Here is a 19,632-nt window from a genome sequence, read left to right as displayed (position 1 = left end):
TAAGAAGATGATATATGTTGCAACATATTTTGGACATGTTAGCAGAGAATTGAGTTGATATTGCATCAAATAATTTTTTTTATTCTGTTAGACGTGCGGAAGGAGAACCTCAAAGAGTGTTAGATAACAGAACACCCTTGTGGGTATCCACTTCAGATCAGTCTTATGAAACATCAAGTTTGTTCTAATGTTATCATATTTATTGATGAGTTGATCTGTCATGTTTATTTTGTCGTTCATCAAGCTTCTTGATAGTGCTATTAATTCTCCATGTTCTCTTTTCTATGATGGAATCAATATTATATCTGTGGCATTTATTGAAGATTAAATGAAAATGCGTGGGTCATTCTCTTAGCTTTAAGTTATTTAGAATTATAACATTTCGGTTAAATGGCTGAACTATTGGACGGCAGTTCTCTTGCTAATAATTGATGTATGAATACTTCAATTAGGTAGTTTTTTTAAACTGTGACATTTGCACTAGCTTGAGTGCACCTCGACTAATTCTATAACATACTTGCTAATTGCTGCTATCTCCTACCACTAGCACAAGTATCGAGTAACTCTGTCCACTGAGACTTTTATTTGGTTGAAGGACTGAAAAAGAGTTCAAATTCTAGCTTGTAGCAGTTATCGACAGAGTGATAAGAGTTTGTTTCAAATGGCACTGGCTGCACGAACATTGATTAGTAAAAAAGAAAGTGGAGGAATTAAAGTCCAGAATTCATCTCAATACTCATACAAATACAATAATTGGTAGTAATAAAAAGACGTATAAACTTTAACAAGTCCTAGAGGAGCTCTTATTCTGAAAATTTATCAGACACAAAAGAGTCTGGTACTCTTGTTACTCAAACCAAATAGTAAAATAGTTTCAGGTACACAAGCAGGTGAAGAAATATGGTTTATATTAAGGACATTTGGGCTTGCCCTTGGAGTTCTTCAAGTCTCTATAACAAGGGCACTCATGCTTGTTGCCATAAGTCCCACTTGGAACACATTTGCACTTTTCACAGCACAACTCACAGTATTTCACACACCGATCCTTCACTCCTGCCTTGGAGCACCTAGCCTTGCATTTCTGCCCGCAGTACACTGCACCATCCAAATATCATAGTAAGTTAATAAAAGTTTATACTATCAATTTATCTAAAAGATAACTACAGGTAATAAAAAGTGTGACTAGTACCTCAAAAAATAAGACCGAGTGAGAAATTCTCTATATTGTGGATCTATATAAGTTAAATCCAAGTAAATTTTATGCAATTAGTTAGAAAATTTATTACGAAGAAAACCTAGACTTAACGGCAAGATCGTTGTCACCCTATGATTTTATAAAAAACTACATGCATAGCGAGAGCTTTGTACACCGACTACTTTTTTTAATTTAGAAGTTTTGGTAGACTGAACGGCAGTTGTGTTAGCTAATTTACCTGATTTGGCGGTTGCAGGTTCAAGAAATGAGGATGTCAAAAGAAGAGCAAACACCAACATAAAAGCTAACAAAAGCCTCTTCATTTTGACTCTCAACACTCTTCACTTAAATTGGCAGAGAAGGAATGTTTCTTTGGAAACTCAGAACTTTAAGCAAATAGTAGAAACTACAGGGTATTTATAGACCCGTCAATTTTTTTTATTTTTTTTTATTTTTATATATATCCTCAACAACGGGGTTCATATTAAAAAAAAGTGGATTCACGTGCCATCAATGGCTGTATTGTTTATCATCATAACTCAGCTTGTATTTGGTTTAGTTGGATTTATGGAGATCCCAAGCCTTTTCTACCCTGTTCCAAATTAATGTTTACTTTACATTGTATTTTTTAAGCAATGTGAGCCTGTTGCGTTGTATATATGTACATTGGTTTTAAATATTATTTTTGCATATGTTTAGTGAATTTGCAGTTCTGAAGGGATTCAATTGAATCTTTTTTGTCGGAAAATTATACTATGTCAACAGGGTAAAAATGATATGATTTTGATAATATATAAATTGTTGAGTTTCCACGGCCATTGACATAAAAAATAAATTATAGTGCAATCAGGAGGTCAAAAATTGCTTTACTATATGGGTTCAAATTTTATACCTTGACATTTTTTTTATTCTTTTGAATTCCTCGCGCCGTCACTATAACAACTACTAAATCGCTCGTGGAAGGGGGTCTCCGCCACTGCGTGCCATCCAACACACAAAGGCAAATTTAAAGTGTCATTAGCGAATAATTCCACAGCCAGTTACTTTAACTACAACCATTTAAGTATTTAATGGAAAATTTCTAAGAAATGTATATTTGGACCAAGTCTACGCCCGTTTTCACAAAAAATAAGTTGGTTAATAAAATCCTAACACTTGTTTCCTATTTTAAATCTTGAATCTGCAATTGTTTAAATACGCGTTGTCTAAGATTGCTCCGTCTGAGAAATAAAATGTACCTTGTGTATTACTTAAGCACTTATTTTGTGCGTCAACTGCACTGTATAACCATTAACATGTGTTTATGTAAGACGGTAAGAAATGCCAAGTACATGAAATTTTAACAAATACCAGTCCTATGTTCAACGGATTGGTTCTTTGAAATTCAAACAAGAACAAACAAATTGAGCTGGGACACCAATGAAGGAGACTCTGGGCACAGACAGCTGTACACAGTTTTCTGAAAGAAAACGAAAGTCCCAATTGCCTTATCAGTTATCTTCATATCTTTCTGAAGTTGTGTGGCATCTTCTATAGTGATGGGACATTAATGTATAACGTAAATCGACACTGTACTTACTGATTTACTCGCTCCGTTCACTTTTACTTATCCAGTATTCCAAAAATAGATTTTCACTTTTACTTGTCACTTTTAGCATATCAAGATAAGACAATTTATTTTTTCCTATTTTACCTATAGTATTAACTACCCACTTCAAATCATTTTTCAAATCCGATATAAATACGCACTAATTAATATGAATACATTGATAAATTTTGTCTGTAACATGAGCTTGCAATTTTTATCTTTACGTGCACAAAGAGGAAGGGTAGATCCAATGTTTTCGTATTAAATCTAAGTACACTCACCTGCTAGATTTTGTGTTTGCAATATGACCTTGGACAATGGACATACTTAATTGAGATGATAAATAAATTATAGAGATCCAATACTTGAATAAATTATAATTCACTTTGACGTCCCCTCAAGGTAGCATCGACAAGCGGGCATTTTTGTCTCGTTTGTCCAGCTTACTTCTTTTCTTATAACTCAAATTTTATTTGCTAGAGCTCCCTTTCGTTGGTTATTTTTTCGTAGGCTGCAAATCATAATACTTATCCAAGGAAGAATAAGTCTGTATACCTTAAGTTATATCACAACGTAAACAATACTTTGACAACATTATAAAGGCAATGGCGTCGCATTGGCGGGTTGAGTTACATCTGCAGTGTGTGGAAGAATACATGTCTCTCATTTTTTTTCTATTTTTTTTTTCTTCTTTTTGCGTTACTACAAGCTTTCTATAGGTCAATTCGGACCACCAGAGAGTTAATTTGAGTTGGCCCAAGATTTTAAACTTTTAACTCGAATCGTGCTTGAATTGACTCATTAAAAAGAACAGTTGAGGCACACCAAAGAGAAGAGAAAAACTGAACCCAGTATTCAGTAATTGAACAATGAGTTCTTAATGCACTAGGTTAATTTCGAGAGTAATTGACTTCCCAAGTGCAAGGTGCTACACGAATCAAGAATAAGCTATCGCAATCCCAATGTACCAGCTCTGAATGTTGAAATCTTAGCTGTCTTGTGGAAGTTCCCATGAAAGCAGTGTATTAGCAGAAAAGGACTCTCTAACTAATAAACAAAGTTCACAAAAATACAAATTATGAGGTCTAAGGCCAGGCTAAATAATGAGAAATCTAGGGATTTTAACAAAAGCTTCAGTATTCAAAATACACCTAAATTGACATTTCGGTTTGTTACGAGTGCACCTAGATGGTTAGATTGATAATTTAATCCACAATGCCTCGCAGCTTTAGACTGAAACTAGGGGTGACAAAACTAGCCCAAACCCATTTGACTCGCCCAACCCGCCCAAGATTTAATGGGTTTGGGCTAGAGTGATTTTGAAGATGGCTGATTTGAGCTAGCTCAAGTTGACTCATCAACAAATCATCAACCCAAACTGGCTAATCAAATGAACCCAAATTGACCCATCAATTGTCCTCCATTAATAAGAGTAAAAGCTTACAAAACATGATTAACTTCTTTTTTAATTATTATATAAATTTACTTTTGTAATTACTTTTATTTTTTAAAATGTTTTTATTTTTATTTTTTTTAGGATTTTCTTTTTTATTTCCTTATTTAAATTATTTTACTAGTAACTTTTTTTTTTTTTTTTACTGAGGGCCAATGCTTATCCATTTTTGTTTAACCTATTTTCGACTCACCCATATCCGACATACGTTTGCCACTCTTAGTTATGTACAAGACAACCATAAAATATATAAATAAGACAAAGGGGTAAAAGAGGGGAATCTGACAAAATCAATATTCATTACGACAATTAACATTTAATTTTCTTTTGATTTATTTTTAGAATAATTTCGAATATAATTTATGCAGTGGGATAACTTATGAGGAAATATTTACAATGAATCTCTTTATTATTTTGAGTAAAGCAGCATACCTTTGAGTTTTTTTTATATCCAAAAAGTATTTAGATTTGATTTTCAATACACCGTTTATATAGAAAAGCATGAGCAAGAGAATATTTACAATTAAAGAATATCGATATTTTTATTTTCTCCAAATGTTGAAAAGGTGGGTTAAGTTGCGCGGGTTGGGTTATGACCCTTCATTTAGCCCATCTTGACCCAGCCCATCTTACTTAGCCCAAACAAGCTTTGGGCAGGATTGGGCTTTGGCCCATCTATAGGTTCAGCCCATCTTCACCCGCCCAACTTTAGCCCAAATGGCCCATTTGCCACCCCAAACTGAAACCATCGTCAATAGCTCAGGCTGCTAGTCTTTACAGGATGAGAGAACATCAGAAAGGTGACACTTCAGTAGTGGTAGTTTAGATGTCTCATAAATCAGCACTACATACAAATGTTACAACATACACCGGGTTGCTCAAACAGAATAACAGATAGTTGAAGCAAACCTAGATTCCAGTTCTGTTGCTGTCCTACTTACATTTTTACAAAAACCTAGCTAGTCTCAATTGTATCTACAAAGACTACAAGCACATACAGAGCAGGCAGAAATCATCAAGTACCTTTTTGAGTTGATGTGATATGACTGCATAAAGATCAGCCTCCGCTACCGAATAATGGCTGAGACTGCCGAGTGTACGAGTACCCTTTGTCTTGATCACTTGATGCCAACAGATTTACCTACATCATATTCATGAAAGAATATTAGTCACCTGGGTGAGTAACTGTTCAATATCAAAAATCGACATGTCAAGGCATTGAATTGACCTTAACAATTTCTGAGTTTGAACTTGGACGTATATAGGCTGCCAAGACACTCATGCTAAAATCCTGAAAACAACATAATATTGAAAATGAGAACAGTAAACTTCCTCATTTAGAGAGATTGATTTGTTGCTGTACCAGCCTTCGACACTTGACTGAACTGATCTCAAGCAATACAAGTGTCAAGTTAAGGTTGCATGAGAAGCTTCATGAGAGATATTTCAACTTCTAGCTTGGTCCAACTAAATATTTGGCAGACTAGACCTTTTAGAAGTTAATAGGCTTAGTCATCAAAATTGAAATAAAAAAAAAATAAAAAAAACTTAAATCACACAGATTGTATCTTACTGGGGTTCATTTCAAATGACATTTAAATGGTGTCATTTGAAATCCTTAGAATTAACATTTCATCTTTTAACCCAAATGTCTCCTTCCAAATAGATGTTTTAAGAAACTAAGCCTTTTGACAGTTTCATGGGGATATATAAGTTAAAAAAACTTAACAGCTGTATACTAGTTTACCCCTTTTTTCCCCTCTTTTTTGTAGATCAGAAGCCAAAGCCTCCAAATATAAAAAATATGTTTTAACAAATAAACCACTCTCCCATGCAAACACACACGAGAACTATTTCTGGCACAGATTGAAACAATCTAGTCAAACCTGTCTTCCACTGATGATATAAGACCCATTAGCTGACATCTAATTCCATTAATTAAGTGACACATGGAAAGAGGATTGCAGTTAACTTAAAAACTAGTAGAAGCATTTTTATGTCAAAAAGTAAAGGCAGAAAATAAAAGAAGAGAAGAAAAAACTTGTCACGTGAAAAGAGGACTTACTCTGAAAGGATCCCCCCTCAACGATTGGACAAACATTGAAGCTCCTGAACCTTTTCCCTGAGCAACACGGAGATGCAATCTCAGTCAAACAGCAATCAGTGGCAATTATGATGGTAAAGATAATCATCATGTGGTCGAATCAGTTAAATTTGTAAGAAACAGTGGAAAAGCAAGGAAAGTTATTGAAGCATGACAATCATCAATAAACCAGGTTACCTCCAATGATACATCTTTAAGCCGCCTACCCGTTTGAGCACAACAGATGCGGACTACATGTTCATCACAGCTTCCGCTGATGACATAATCCCTTCCGTTCATGTAATAAGAACGAGTGTAGTTCTGAGAGCTCCCTGTTGACGTTATACTAAAATCTAGATGGAGCCTCCCATCAACAGCTAACAGTTGTTTCACCTGCCAATAATTTTTCCATGTTCTCAATAAATCCTGGAAAAGGATGACGTTTTGCGGAACTGCATGTCATATATCCATTAAAAACTACTTTCACAAATCTTTTCATTTTACTTTGTGTTATGTCAGTTTGGTATAGATCCCTCTTAAACAGTCCTAGAACTCCTCCACTTAAAGGGTGGGCCATAATTTTTATGGAACAAAGTTAAAGTTCTTCCACCTTCTCAAAGAAGATGAGGAGAAAAAGAAGTTATTCCTCAGGAAATAATGACTGGCCAAGAGTTTTATAGAAGCTTCAACAACTTGGTAAGAGGAGAGTCATAAAAATGAGCATTTTATATGCTTTGGAAGTTCTTGCTCTCTTTTTTCATATCAATCTTTTGTTTCACAGGAATATGCCCCGGGATATCCCAGGAAGCTGATCCTGAACAACTGTCCTCTTCCTGTCAGCCTTAACAGAAGCTTTGCTGCAGGTATAAGACATCAATCCTTCTCCTGTAGAGTTTAGTCAGTACTCCAGTCTCTTTTCTCCTGTTGCATTGATCAATTCTTTGTTTAGTGGCTAGTGTATAAAGGTGAATTTTTCCATGTTTCTCTTCCAAGGTGAGATTTGGTCAAATATTTATCCTATATATGACTTAATCATTTCCCAACAACAATTTGATGACTTTATCAGATAGAATTCAGTTCTATCCCTACAATCTAACCTTGATTAAAGAATACGACGGTGATGGTGGAAGTCCATTTTAAGATAACAAGGTTTCATGGTGAAATCCATGAACTAGAATTGCTACAATATGATTATTATTTTTAATAAGAATATGTTATATAATATGATTACTCTGTGCTATGCATTGGAAACAGGGACAGATCATGAAAAAGCTCCAGACAAGCACAATAACAGCAGCAACCTGAAGCATCATTGTAAATGGGAAACTTATATCAATAAATTACCTCATTGTCAACAGCCGAAACAAGAAGATATTGGTCATCAGGGGAAAAGCAAACCATCACATTCCCTCGAGAACTTAAAGCAGTGTAGCAAGGCTGGTTTGGTTTCTGTCTTAAATCCCACAACTTAACATCACGATCAAATGATGAAGTAGCAAAAATAGATGGAGAGTGGTGTGCAAATTTAACGACATTTATATGTTCTCGATGCATATCATCAAACACCTGCAAGCGTCTGCCACTGCTAATGTCGTACAGAGCAACATGTTTTGAGTATCCACTTGCAAGAAATAATTCATCCGTAGAGTTGACATGAACAGAGGTTAATTGGTCAAAGTCATCAAACATGACTGAACCTGAACTGTGATGGCTGCCTGTGGCTGTTGGAGGCATCAATCGTATGTCATATAATCTAAGTGAACCATTATCAGAACCAGCGATGACCTGAGAAAAACGTAGGGGTTTTATCAAAATAGGCAGGTGCTTAAGTTCAATGACTTAGCAGGTTAAGCCTGCAACACCAAAAAAGAATAGGCATGGCCAATGAATCTTTCGCTCTGCAGCTGACAATTGCTTCGCAGCCACACAGCCAATTCTAAACATGTAAAATCCAACCTACTAACTGATTATATTCATCAGTCATGAAGCAGTCCATCATAATTATCCTGCTTATTTGTCACTTTTCAAGCTAAATTACTTGAAAATAACAAAAAGTTCTTTAAATATTGGTTCATAAGAAACTCATGACCCTTCCACAACAGAGTTCATGGAAACAGATAGGGGACCAATGGATATTAATCATAAAGAATGGACTTTCTACAATATAGGCAAATCCCTTTGATATTACTTGAGAATTACGGCCTAGTTTTTTTTTTTTTATGACAACCGTGGTATCCGGGCTAGCTTGCGCGCACCTCGACTAATTCTAGGGGGCACTTGCTACCTCCCACCAGCACAAGAACCAGGCTTGACTGATAGGAAGAAATCACATATTCTTTTTGCCTTCGCTGGCAACTGAACCTGATCATCATGGTTCGAAACCTACTTCATTGACCACTAGGCCACACCCTTGGATGATAAAAATAGCACTTGCTAGTTAGAGAATTACAACCTCTAGTTGCGCCCAAAAATATTGTGATTTAACCAGTGTTCGCACAACATTATTAAGGAAATGAACCACAATGGACGTCTAAGTTATTAGTAGTGTCAGGTGTAAACCAGAAACAGCAAAGGAGCATGTTTAGCAAGGAAAGAATACTCGGAGATAAAATAGTACGCACAGATTAGGATTTCTAGGAACACAATTCCCAGGGAGATTCCTTCACAAGATGCAGCCATAATTTACACCTTTTACATGATATACCTTGGAGGGATAATTTTTTAGCCAGCATAAACCCAGCACACTGTTCATTGCTCCAAGTGAGGGAATATAACTGACGACTTTTTCACTCTCATGGTTGATAACAATCACTTCACCATCCAATGTTCCAAAAACCATAAGGCTTGCATCAGATGGATGATACTCAAATTGGCGTGGTCGATAGCTTCTTCTATCATCTCTTGCTGTGGTGCCCATGATCGAGAGGGGGCGGAGGGCAGGCCAAGCAACGGAACCAACTTTGGCAGCAGACAATGACCTAGAATAAAAGTACTGCGACTTTCGCCTAGGAGAGAGCCCGCGAGCATGGTTTGCTCTAGTCTCCCGGTTTTGCAGAATGCTGACAACACTTTCCTTATTCTTCCTCTTATATGGTAGGCGCTCAAATTTTTGTGAGAAGATCAATTCGGCCTTTTCTCTGTCGACTTTCCTAATAGGCAAGTTATCGAGAATTTTCAGGTTTGGCAGTGAAGCTATCATGTACTCTCGGTAGAATTTTTCAAAACATATTGGTGAAGGATTATGAGATATACATTTCTTTGGAGTAATGTATGGAAGTCGTGTGTCAGACAAACGGAAGAATGGCTCCTCGTCATCCTGCATCTCCATCGGGCCAAAAGAAACCTGTCATGGTGCAATAAAAAAGACAACTGTCATTCTTTTCCCATTCAAATGGAGGGGCTCGGCAGTGAAATCAAGCTTTTAGCATGCAAAGCTTTAACGGCTCGTACAAGCAGACAGATGATGATGTCAAAAGATGAGAGTAATTTATAAATACACAACCGAGTCTTTGTATATTAAGATCAGAGGAACAACAACAACATACTCAGTATAACCCCACCAGGTGGGGTCTAGGGAGGGTAGAGTGTACGCAGACCTTACCTCTACCTTTTGACGGGTAGAGATGTTGTTATTAAGATCAAAGGAGAAGAAAAAGAAAAGAGAGAATAGAGTTATAGGAGAAGGAGTATTTTGTTTTTATGTTATCTATATCACTGGTCTTCCCAGCCCAAATAAACTAAGAAGGGGAATCTGGTTAAGTATTTATGCCAAGTTATATATGTAGCGCAATAATAAAAAACCATTGCCGGAATACCTCATTTTGCAGATTAACCAGATCCTCCCAACCAGGAGGTGCATCAGGCAAGAGTTCCATGAAACTCGTTTCACGATCCTGACTTGAAAAGTCCACTTCACTATCATCAGATGAATCTTCCGCTTCGCTACTCACATCAAGATTCATATCAGTATTATTCAAATATTGGTTTTCTTCATTAAAAAGCCTATACATGATATTTTCACCACTAACTGATGGTGCTTCATCATGAATAGTTATCTCCGTATGATCTGAATCCCAGTAATCATTCCTTCTATCTGATGCAGGATGCTTCCGTGCTTCATCATCTTGTAAAAAATTCTGAAAACGTAATTCGACTAAGGAAGGGAGTTTCGCAAGTGCAGCAGTGGTAGTCCATAAATTAGTCACTCTTGTCTCACACAATGAGAGGAACTTCAAATTTGGCATACAGGTAAAACAGTCCTCACGGAAGTTAGTAAGTGATGCACTGAAATCCAGGTTAAGGGTGTGCATCCGCGTGAAATTCCCAATCATGTTGAGCTTTCGGAAATGGGAGGACCTCAGATTTAGGACTTGGCATGGTAAGCCTCGTTGAGCAAGATCCCTGAAAAACACATATAAAGGAAATGAATGCACATCAACTTAAATACTGCAAAGGAGAACCTATCCATTCCACATTGTGTCTAAACACAACAAAAGGAAAAGCAATATATGCGTCAGCCAGAAAACTGGAGGAAAAAAACATGCACACTAGGAGAAGACAATCAATTGCCGGGTTCATTCTTTTGGATATTTTAGAACATTCGATTTTGAAATAACATGACATGTCTATCTAATGAATAGTAGATTCGAAACAACTTTCCCTTGATATTTCTGTTTGATTTAATTCCAAATATATTTTGAGTATATAATAAATTAAATGTGCTAAACATTTTCAGTTTACGTCAGCTACGCCCATAGATTTAAAACTTATACTCTTTTTTTTATGACAATGGTAACATATTTAAAACTTAATCTTTGGTAAATACTTTTTTGTTTAAATTGTTAAAGGTATTTTATTGAGTATCCGCATCAACAGAGTGCTATAGAAGTTACATAAAATGTGAAGTATTTTCCAGAAATCTGGACATTGTTTTATATCTTCTTTACAGAAGTACTCATTTTTCATAAGATCGTCATGGCAGTTATTCAAAGAATCCAGTATTGTGCATGTACCAAATATTTTGAGACAATTATAAATCCTAGAAGGCAAATTCTGATTGGCCAACAAAGTCAATGTTTCATATTTCTTTCTTATGAGTTTTAACCAACCCATCCAGAAAGGTAAAATAAACTCAGGACCATGTGCTGATTCCTCCTGTATATATTAGTCAAAACTAAAACATCACTAATGAAATGCATAATTACATATAAAAATCTAAGCAGAAAAAACTTTTAAAGGTAATAGATGAGAAAGCCTATATGTTAGAGGAAAACCAACATATGCAATTCATGGTTCATAATTGAAAGGCGTATTCGATCACTTCCGCGAAAATGCATTTGTTTTATTTACTTTTTCAAAAATACCTACTTAAATTATGGTTGCCTCTGCGGCAAAGCAAAACAGATTATCGATTGTGGCAAGGAGTAGGAAGAGACTATACAACAATGGCAATACGTACAGCAAGAAGTCCTTGCCAAACAATATGTCCTGGAGATCAACAACTCGAAGCTTTCTACTGCTGGCACGCAGCAAAGGAAGAAGATACTCCCAACTCAGGATGCATACAGATCTATTTATAATATCGACTGCATCAATCTGAGAAAGATCAACTTCCATCAACAAATCAAGCAGTGGGTGGAAATCTGTATCCTTGATGTCATCCAGCAAAATCACTAAGCTAGACACCTCATGGCGGGCTTTCTTCAACTTGGCCTGGATCGTATATGGGCAGTAGGAATGTAAGATTTCAGACTACAAGAAATAAGCAGCACATTCCGGAGCAAAAATCACAAGAATTCGCCAGCAGTGAGAAGGATAAAGGAACTGATTTAATAAAGTAACAGTAAGCATGTCCTCTTTATCATGCATTAGCCACACCTATGGTGCCAAACCAGGAAATACATTTATCTAGCATGTAGAAGAAATAATGTTTCTTGAAACTAGGGTCAAATCGTGTTAACATGCCCAATATAGATTTTCTTGAAATAAAACCCAATTCTTTCTATAAGAAGACCATCTTTTTCCAGAAGATATTCAGCAATTAGATGTCTACCTCATTGGGCGAGCAAGTAAAAACAAGTAGTAATAAGCATGAAATTTTGATTAAAAACAGCAGTACAGATGGTTGTAAAAAATGAACAACTACAGTACCACAAACCTTGAAAAGAGCTGACAGAACTTGTTTATTAGGCAGAACTCCTCTAGACTGGCAAGAACACATGTACCTGGACTCAATTTAAGTACCAAACCCTTTGTCAGAAAAATTGAAAAACAATAACAACAAAACATTCAGCAAAATAAAGTATCGCCCATTTAATCAAACAGCGGAGAAAGTCAACCAAGCATTGATATAATGGAAGTCAGCATTAAGAAATAAGTAACACGCCTGAAGCATAACATGCTTCGTGTCAAAGTTTAGAGAACAGTAAGTTGTTTGTTTCCTTATAAAAAAAGACTTGTCGTTTCTTTTTCTTTGTAACGTGTTTTCAGAGATCAAAACTGATTCTGAGTTTTGAGGTCATCAAATTTACTTTTCCACTTTGTTTAGACTTGGTCATTTCTTCTTATTTCATGTCTTCAGAGATAAAGATTGATTGCTAATGTATATACTCAGGGGCGGAGCCAGCATATGATTTGCGGGCTTGGCCAAACCCAGTAACTTTGGTTCAAATTCTGTATTTGTCTTGAAAAATTTATTGAATATGTATAAATTGTTACTTTAGAACCCACGAATTAGAATCCCGAACCCACAAGCTTCAAATCCTGACTCCGGCCCCTCAATATACTTTTCCCTCTATTTCCCACGCGACTAAGATGGAGCATAGCGCAAAATTACAAATTCCACTAGTCAGTCTATCCCTCTTAATATAAAAACAACACTAATATTCTGGCATGATTATATATCAACCTACAAAAGTCAACAGTTTAACCAAAATTACATTTCCAGTGTTCTCAAATTTTACTAGCTATAGTAAAGGTGGATAACAAATCACTCTCTAGCCTCCAATTAATCATTTTGAATCTTCGAGAACATCCTAGTCTAGAGTGGATAATCCAAATTAGAAAAGTTACCTCAATAAAACGAAGTGATTTCACTAACAAATGTTATAAACTTTAATTTCCAGTACAGCAAAATTACGATTACAAAAGGAGACATTTGGTGAAATTGAAATGTAAATATACAAATGGTGACGAAACTGAGAAAAATGTTAGTACGTGATGTTGTAAAATTACACGATGGATTTTTTTACCTCGTTTCCAAGGACGCGATATCGGTGCTGGTGGTCATGATAGCTCCGTGATATATAGCTCCGATTATTACAAAGTTCCGATATAGTTGGCCGTTACATACGGAGTAGCAATTTTTGGAATCAAAAAGTCTACCTTGTTCTTCTCATCTTTTTATACGGTTTTTAGCCCTTCTATTTTTTTTTTATTTTTTTTTTCTCTTTTTTTTCCTTTTCTTTTTTCACATTTTTCTCTCCTGTTTGCAAAGGTTCTCATTTAAGTCAAATTGACTTTCGAAAAACGAAATGTACAATCATATAAATCGTGACGGAGGGAGTACGATTTAGTTTTTCAATTAATCATGATACCTTTTTTTTTTGGAATACTTATACTATAGTATGAATGATAAAAGATTGTTTTTGAGATGTTCCGATTCTTTATAGAATACAAGTTTCAAATATCTCTGATCGATAAATTACAAACGCCCTTAGATATTTTATTTTAGATCATAGGCTTTTAGAGGTTGACGCAAATGCAAATTCTCTTTAGTGAGCTTAGTGCTTTGATTAATGACCTATTGCATGTGCTTAAGCGTATATTAGAAGATAATTTTTATTTTATTTTTATTAGTAGAAAGAGGACTTTTGCTAGTAATTACTAGTTCTTTTAGTCCCTCGTATATTTATAAAATTATGATTCTGATCCTTGTAATATTTAGCACTTTTAAATCTCTGCTTGTGATTATTCACAAATTTAACAAATTATATACAACAATATCATTTAATTACTCATATGCTATGTGTATTATTGCTCCATGTTTGAGAGTAATGTAATTCTAGATATGTTTTAAATTGCAACCTATTTCCTATGCAAAGCAACCATAATCACTCATTTTAATTAATTAAATATTAAATATGCTTAGTCGTAATTATAAAGAATATAATTGGAATCTATCCTTCATTCCTGTCTTTTTCACCTGGGAAGTTCTATTGGAAAAAATAATGATATGGACTGGTTACTTGTATTATAATCACCCAATAAGGTTGTTAGCTTAATTTCTACTTCAATTAAAAGTGGATCATTTGCACGGACGTTCTTCAAAGGCACTGGTCTTTAATTTTTGTCCCTCAAATTGCTGGTCTTTAGTTTTTGTCATTCGCCTAATACCTCAAAACTCTAGGTTCGAATCTCGATTCAGTAAAAAAAAAAATCGCAAGGCAGAGGGTTGTAGCAAAATTAGGCCTATTCAGGCAGAGGTTTGCCCTAAGATAAACTTTTACTCAAAATTGGACCTTAAGGCAAACTTCTTCCTGAATAGGCTTAACTTTGCTACAAACTTCTGCCTCGCGAATTTTTTTTAATATTCGACTTAGCGGGAGTTCGAATCCGAAACCCATGAATTTTAGACGAAAAGCAAAAATTAAAAAATTTAAATTTGAGGGATAAAAATTAAAAACCAGTGCCTTTGAAGGTTATTCCGCACAAAAAAATGATTAAAAGTACTACGTTCAAGTGCGTTTCACCTCTCTAAACTCTAGGTGCCATTTAGCAACGATACTCTAATGGACCGAAGATATCAACTTGGACACATTCTTTACGGGCTCAAATTCAGTGAATGAGGGTCTCATTCCTAAAGGCTGTAGCCTAATTAGAGCTAAATAGTAGGTGTAGTAGTGGGCCTAAACTAGATGCTAAATTGGGCAATGTTCTACACTTCTACTATAGTGTTTAAGTGTAAAATGGAAACATTTTTTTTTTGCGTGGATTGTCATTCAAAGGCGCTGGTCTTTAATTTTTGTCCCTCAAATTGTTGGTCTTTAATTTTTATCATTCGCTTAAAAAAGTGATCAAAAATACTCCGAGATTCTGGGTTCCAAGATAATTTTTATTTTATTTTTATTAGCAGAAAGAGAACTTTTGCTAGTAATTGCTAGTTCTTTTAGTCCCTCATATATTTATAAAATTCTGATTTTGATCCTTGTGAGTTGTGATATTTAGCACTTTTAAATCTCTGCTCGTGATTATTCACAAATTTAACAAATTATATACCACAACATCATTTTTTATTACTTATATGTTACGTGTATTATCACTCCATGTTTGAGAGTAACGTAATTCTAGAAATAATTTAAATTGTAACCTATTTCCTATGTAAATGAACCAAAACCACTCATTCTAATTAATTAAATGTTAAATATGCTTAGTCATAATTACAAAGACTAAAACTAGAATTTCTCCTTTTTTCCTGTTTTTTCACTTGGGAAGTTCTAGCAGACAAAAAATAATGTTATGGACTGGTTTCTTGTATTATAATCAGCCAATAAGGTTGTTAGCTTAATTTCTGCCTCAAATTTTTTTTTTTTTTAAAATAACTATACCATGTGTAGCAAGTAGCAACGACGCTTTAATGGGCTGAAGGTATCAATTTGGACGCATCCTTTGAAGGCTCAAATTCAGTGAATGAGGGTCTCATTCCTAAAGGCTGTAGCCTAATTAGGTGTAGTGGGCCTAGACTAGATGCTAAATTGGACAATGTTCTACTATAGTGTTTAGGTAAAAAAAAATTGTGCGGATTGTCCGTCAAAGGCAGTGGTTTTTAATTTTTACCTTTCGCCTCATACCTTGAGATTCTGGGTTCGCACCCTAGCTCAATAAAAAATCACACGCAAAACTCTGTCTTGCGAATCCAAACTCTACCTTGCAATTTTTTTTGTTAATTTTTAACTGAGCGAGATTTCGAACCCGAAACTAAGAAATTTTTAGCGAAGGGCAAAAATTAAAGACCACCAATTTGAAGGGATAAAATTAAAGACCAGAGTCTTTGAAGGGCAATCGTGCAAATGACCCATTTAGGTGTAAACTACAAATTGGGCTTGAGGTTTATAACGGAGAGCGCTTTTGAAGACTGAATTGAAGTTGAAATGCTACTAATTAATCATTTTTCATTTGTAAAACTTACACAAATAGCTACCTTTTAATAGCTTCTAACTAGTTATAGCTACAAGTTGAAGATTTACAATTCGTAGCTGCTTTTGACTGTATTTCAGTTGTATCTCGCATTTTTGAAATACAGTGAAATATAGCGAAATACAGAGAAATACAAAACACGTTAGAGTAAATTTAGACTCTATTTTTAGAACATATTTTTTTTTTTATTTCTGAGAGAAAAAATAGCCTATATTTTTGGAACATAATATTCTTTTCCTTTTTAAATAGCAAGTCAAATTAAATCAACCATATTTCACACAAATCATTGAAGAGTAAAATCAGGCCCTAATTATGAAACAGTTTTTTTTAAAAACAATTATGGGATTCAATTTAAAACTTCTCATAAATCACGCATGACGGTTGTTCTTCCATAAAAGCTTACGAATCTCTCTCAACTTTTATCACAATCAAAACTTTTTGAATTCAAAAACCACTAAAGATCTAAAAACTTCCAAATACAGAAAAATAAACACTGAAATATGGTTAATTGTTTAAAAAATATAAAGTTATAGTATGCGTATATACAATGGAATACAATGAAATATATCAGAAATTGTTTCATAAATTAGAAATACAAAATGCAGAAATACATTGAAATACAGCGAAATACAAAAGTCGTGAAAATAAAATGTTGTAAAAATAGGCTCTATATTTGGAACATTCACTATATTTACACCAAAAAAAAATATGAATACATTGAAATACAGCGAAATAATATACTGAAATACACTGAAATATACTGAAAATTAAATATACTATTTGTTAATACACAGAAATACACTGAAATATACTGAAACATTTTATCAAACATTTGGTGGGCATGAAGCACCACAACTCTCATCAATGGTGTTCTCATGGGAAAGAAGCATGTCGTCTCAGATTGCTACAAAAAGACGTTATCCGGAGATAAAGACTTTCAATTGGACTAGTTAATAAAGCTGCACTCCATCGTCCTTCACCGTTGTTAGAGCTCTTTTTTCACTCCGTCGTCGACCATAGCTTCACTCCGTCATCGACCTTCACTCCGTCGTCGACCATGGCTGCTGCTGCTACTGTAGGATTCTTCTGATGTAGGTGATGGAACATAAGCATATGAAGTTCAGATATGAAGAACTAGAACCTTAAGGTTTTTTTCGAGTTTGGAGATAGAGATGGTAGTAATAGTGGTGGTGGTGTTGATGGCGGTGTGGGTGGTGGAGATAGAAAAGGGAGGGAGGGGTAAGTGAGTGGAAGGAGAAGAGAGGCTGGAGATAGAGTAAGGGAAGGAGAGAGGCGACAGTGAGGCGAGGGGAAGGAGAGAGAGGAGAGGGATTTTTTTTTTTTAGGGTTTGGAGAAGATGATAAATGTTAAATGTGTAGTGAGAGAGAATAGAGAGGTACATGTATTTCAAAAGTTACTGGACTAGTTATGAAATGTAATTTTGAAAAAATAAAGCTACGAAAATTAAATAAAAAATAAAATAGTTATTATTCATAAATAAGTCTTACAGGTAGCTATGACAAGTTTTGTGCGAAATGTCCTTCAAAGCCACAGGTCTTTAATTTTTGCCCCTCAAATTTAAAATCTTTAATTTTTGCTCTTCGCCTAAAACTCATGAGTTCTGGATTCGAATCCCTGCTCAGTCAAATATTAAAAAATAATTCTAAAGGCAGAAGTTTGATTTAAGGTTAAGGCAAACTTCTGCCTGAATAGGCCTAACTTTTGCCCAAAATTAGGCCTATTCGGGCAGAAGTTAGGCCTTAAGGCATAGGTTTGTAAAATTCCAACTAAGTTAAAAAAAATTAGAGAATTTGAAATTCTACCTTGCGATTTTTTTAAAATTTTTAACTGAGCGGTGGTTCGAACCCGAAATCAAAGAATTTTTAGCTAAGGACAAAAATTAAAGACCAGTGCCTTTGAAGGACAATCGTGCAAATGACCCATAATTAATTGACTCCCCAGTCTCCACTAACTTTTTATACACACAAAATTAAACTTCTAAAAGAAATTTTTTAAAGTAAACATCGAAGAAGTTAATCTAAAAAAAATTGCACGGTTTGCCCTTCAGATGGGCAGGTCTTTAATTTTTGTCCTTCACATGGAACTTATGCCTTCCGGGGCATGATTTGTTTAAAGAATCCGGTACAACCTGTGCCGGATCCTTAAAGAAATTATGCCAGAAGACATAAGTTCCATTTGAGGGACAAAATTTAAAGATCAGTACAAAATAGGCGCAAAAGTGCAAATGACCCGTTAATCTATCGGGTAATGCTAAACATACCAACTTTACGCATTATAACCACTTTTTACTTTTGGAGTAAATTTAAAATTTAAAATTTTCTTACGCCACTTTTTAAGCTATGAAATTTTTTCCTTATATATGTAAGATAGTATTAAAATAAATTTGCGGTCAATTGTCCATAGAGTTATATATTTCAAATTACAAGTACAAACAATCTTGAAGTTTTTTTTTTTTTTTAAAAAAACAAGTTAAGGAATGACTATTGTCTTAGTCAATGAAGTAGGTGCAAATCAAGACTTAAATCAGGCTAGGCAATTTCTTTTCACTTGCCTAAACCTTTATGGAAAGAGTAATCAATATCTATCAGCGTCAGACTCAATTTTTTTAAAATCACGAGTATTCATCCGTCTTAAATCTACAGTTGCTACTAATATATAATGCTTGGGTTAAACACAAAGTGTGTTTGAGAATCTATTGATGTGAATCTAGGTTTGTTATAAATATCTTTGTTTGTAAAAGATAATAAATATTCAACTAAATAGTCGAGACTCGAAGACCAACTATATAATAAAGGGAAAGTTAGGAATGACCGCTTGTGATCGTCTTTTAGCAGTGGAATTTAGGTATTTGACCTTTTCCCCCTCCTATTGGTTGTTGCATCACTACTTGCTACAACAGTGACAAAACCCATTAATTTAATAGAGTAAACAAATAGGACCGCCATCAGAAAGAACAACAGCAAGCAACTATATATATGAACAATGCTTGTTCCAGATAAGGTGCATGTAGATAACAACTTTATGACGTAAATCCTGTGCCTGGTTCCTCTTTAGTGATAAATTTTCGATAGTGCGAATGTGAAAATGTGGACTCGAC

At 34.9% G+C, this 19,632-nt stretch overlaps 2 protein-coding genes across 4 annotated transcripts; both read right to left on the bottom strand.

Moving 5' to 3' along the window:
* Nucleotides 1-702: 702 nt before the first annotated feature.
* LOC132598969 (peamaclein-like) lies at nt 703-1,594 on the bottom strand. The gene is made up of 2 exons (XM_060312143.1): nt 1,434-1,594; nt 703-1,095 (listed from the first exon to the last, which is right to left on the bottom strand). The coding sequence occupies exons 1-2, from the start codon at nt 1,516-1,518 to the stop codon at nt 911-913; spliced, it is 270 nt and encodes an 89-aa protein (XP_060168126.1). The 5' UTR covers nt 1,519-1,594; the 3' UTR covers nt 703-910.
* Nucleotides 1,595-3,480: 1,886 nt separating this feature from the next.
* Nucleotides 3,481-13,787, bottom strand: LOC132598967 (protein DWD HYPERSENSITIVE TO UV-B 1). 3 transcript variants are annotated; one of them, XM_060312139.1, is made up of 11 exons: nt 13,570-13,787; nt 12,477-12,543; nt 11,760-12,031; nt 10,135-10,720; nt 9,024-9,662; nt 7,664-8,104; nt 6,518-6,712; nt 6,302-6,358; nt 5,465-5,527; nt 5,260-5,377; nt 3,481-3,775 (listed from the first exon to the last, which is right to left on the bottom strand). In XM_060312139.1, the coding sequence occupies exons 1-10, from the start codon at nt 13,605-13,607 to the stop codon at nt 5,294-5,296; spliced, it is 2,442 nt and encodes an 813-aa protein (XP_060168122.1). In that variant the 5' UTR covers nt 13,608-13,787; the 3' UTR covers nt 3,481-3,775; nt 5,260-5,293. The 3 variants fall into 3 exon arrangements, with proteins under 3 accessions (XP_060168122.1, XP_060168121.1, XP_060168123.1); XM_060312138.1 differs by lacking the exon at nt 3,481-3,775 and having other exon boundaries at nt 5,019-5,377; nt 13,570-13,785; XM_060312140.1 differs by lacking the exon at nt 3,481-3,775 and having other exon boundaries at nt 5,019-5,377; nt 11,778-12,031; nt 13,570-13,782.
* Between the last annotated feature and the right edge of the window lie 5,845 nt (nt 13,788-19,632).

This window comes from Lycium barbarum, chromosome 6 (genome assembly GCF_019175385.1).
Source record: "Lycium barbarum isolate Lr01 chromosome 6, ASM1917538v2, whole genome shotgun sequence".
NCBI classification, from domain to species: Eukaryota; Viridiplantae; Streptophyta; class Magnoliopsida; order Solanales; family Solanaceae; genus Lycium; species Lycium barbarum.
Note: the sequence above shows the minus strand (reverse complement) of the source record. Positions and strands in the feature narration are given on the sequence as shown.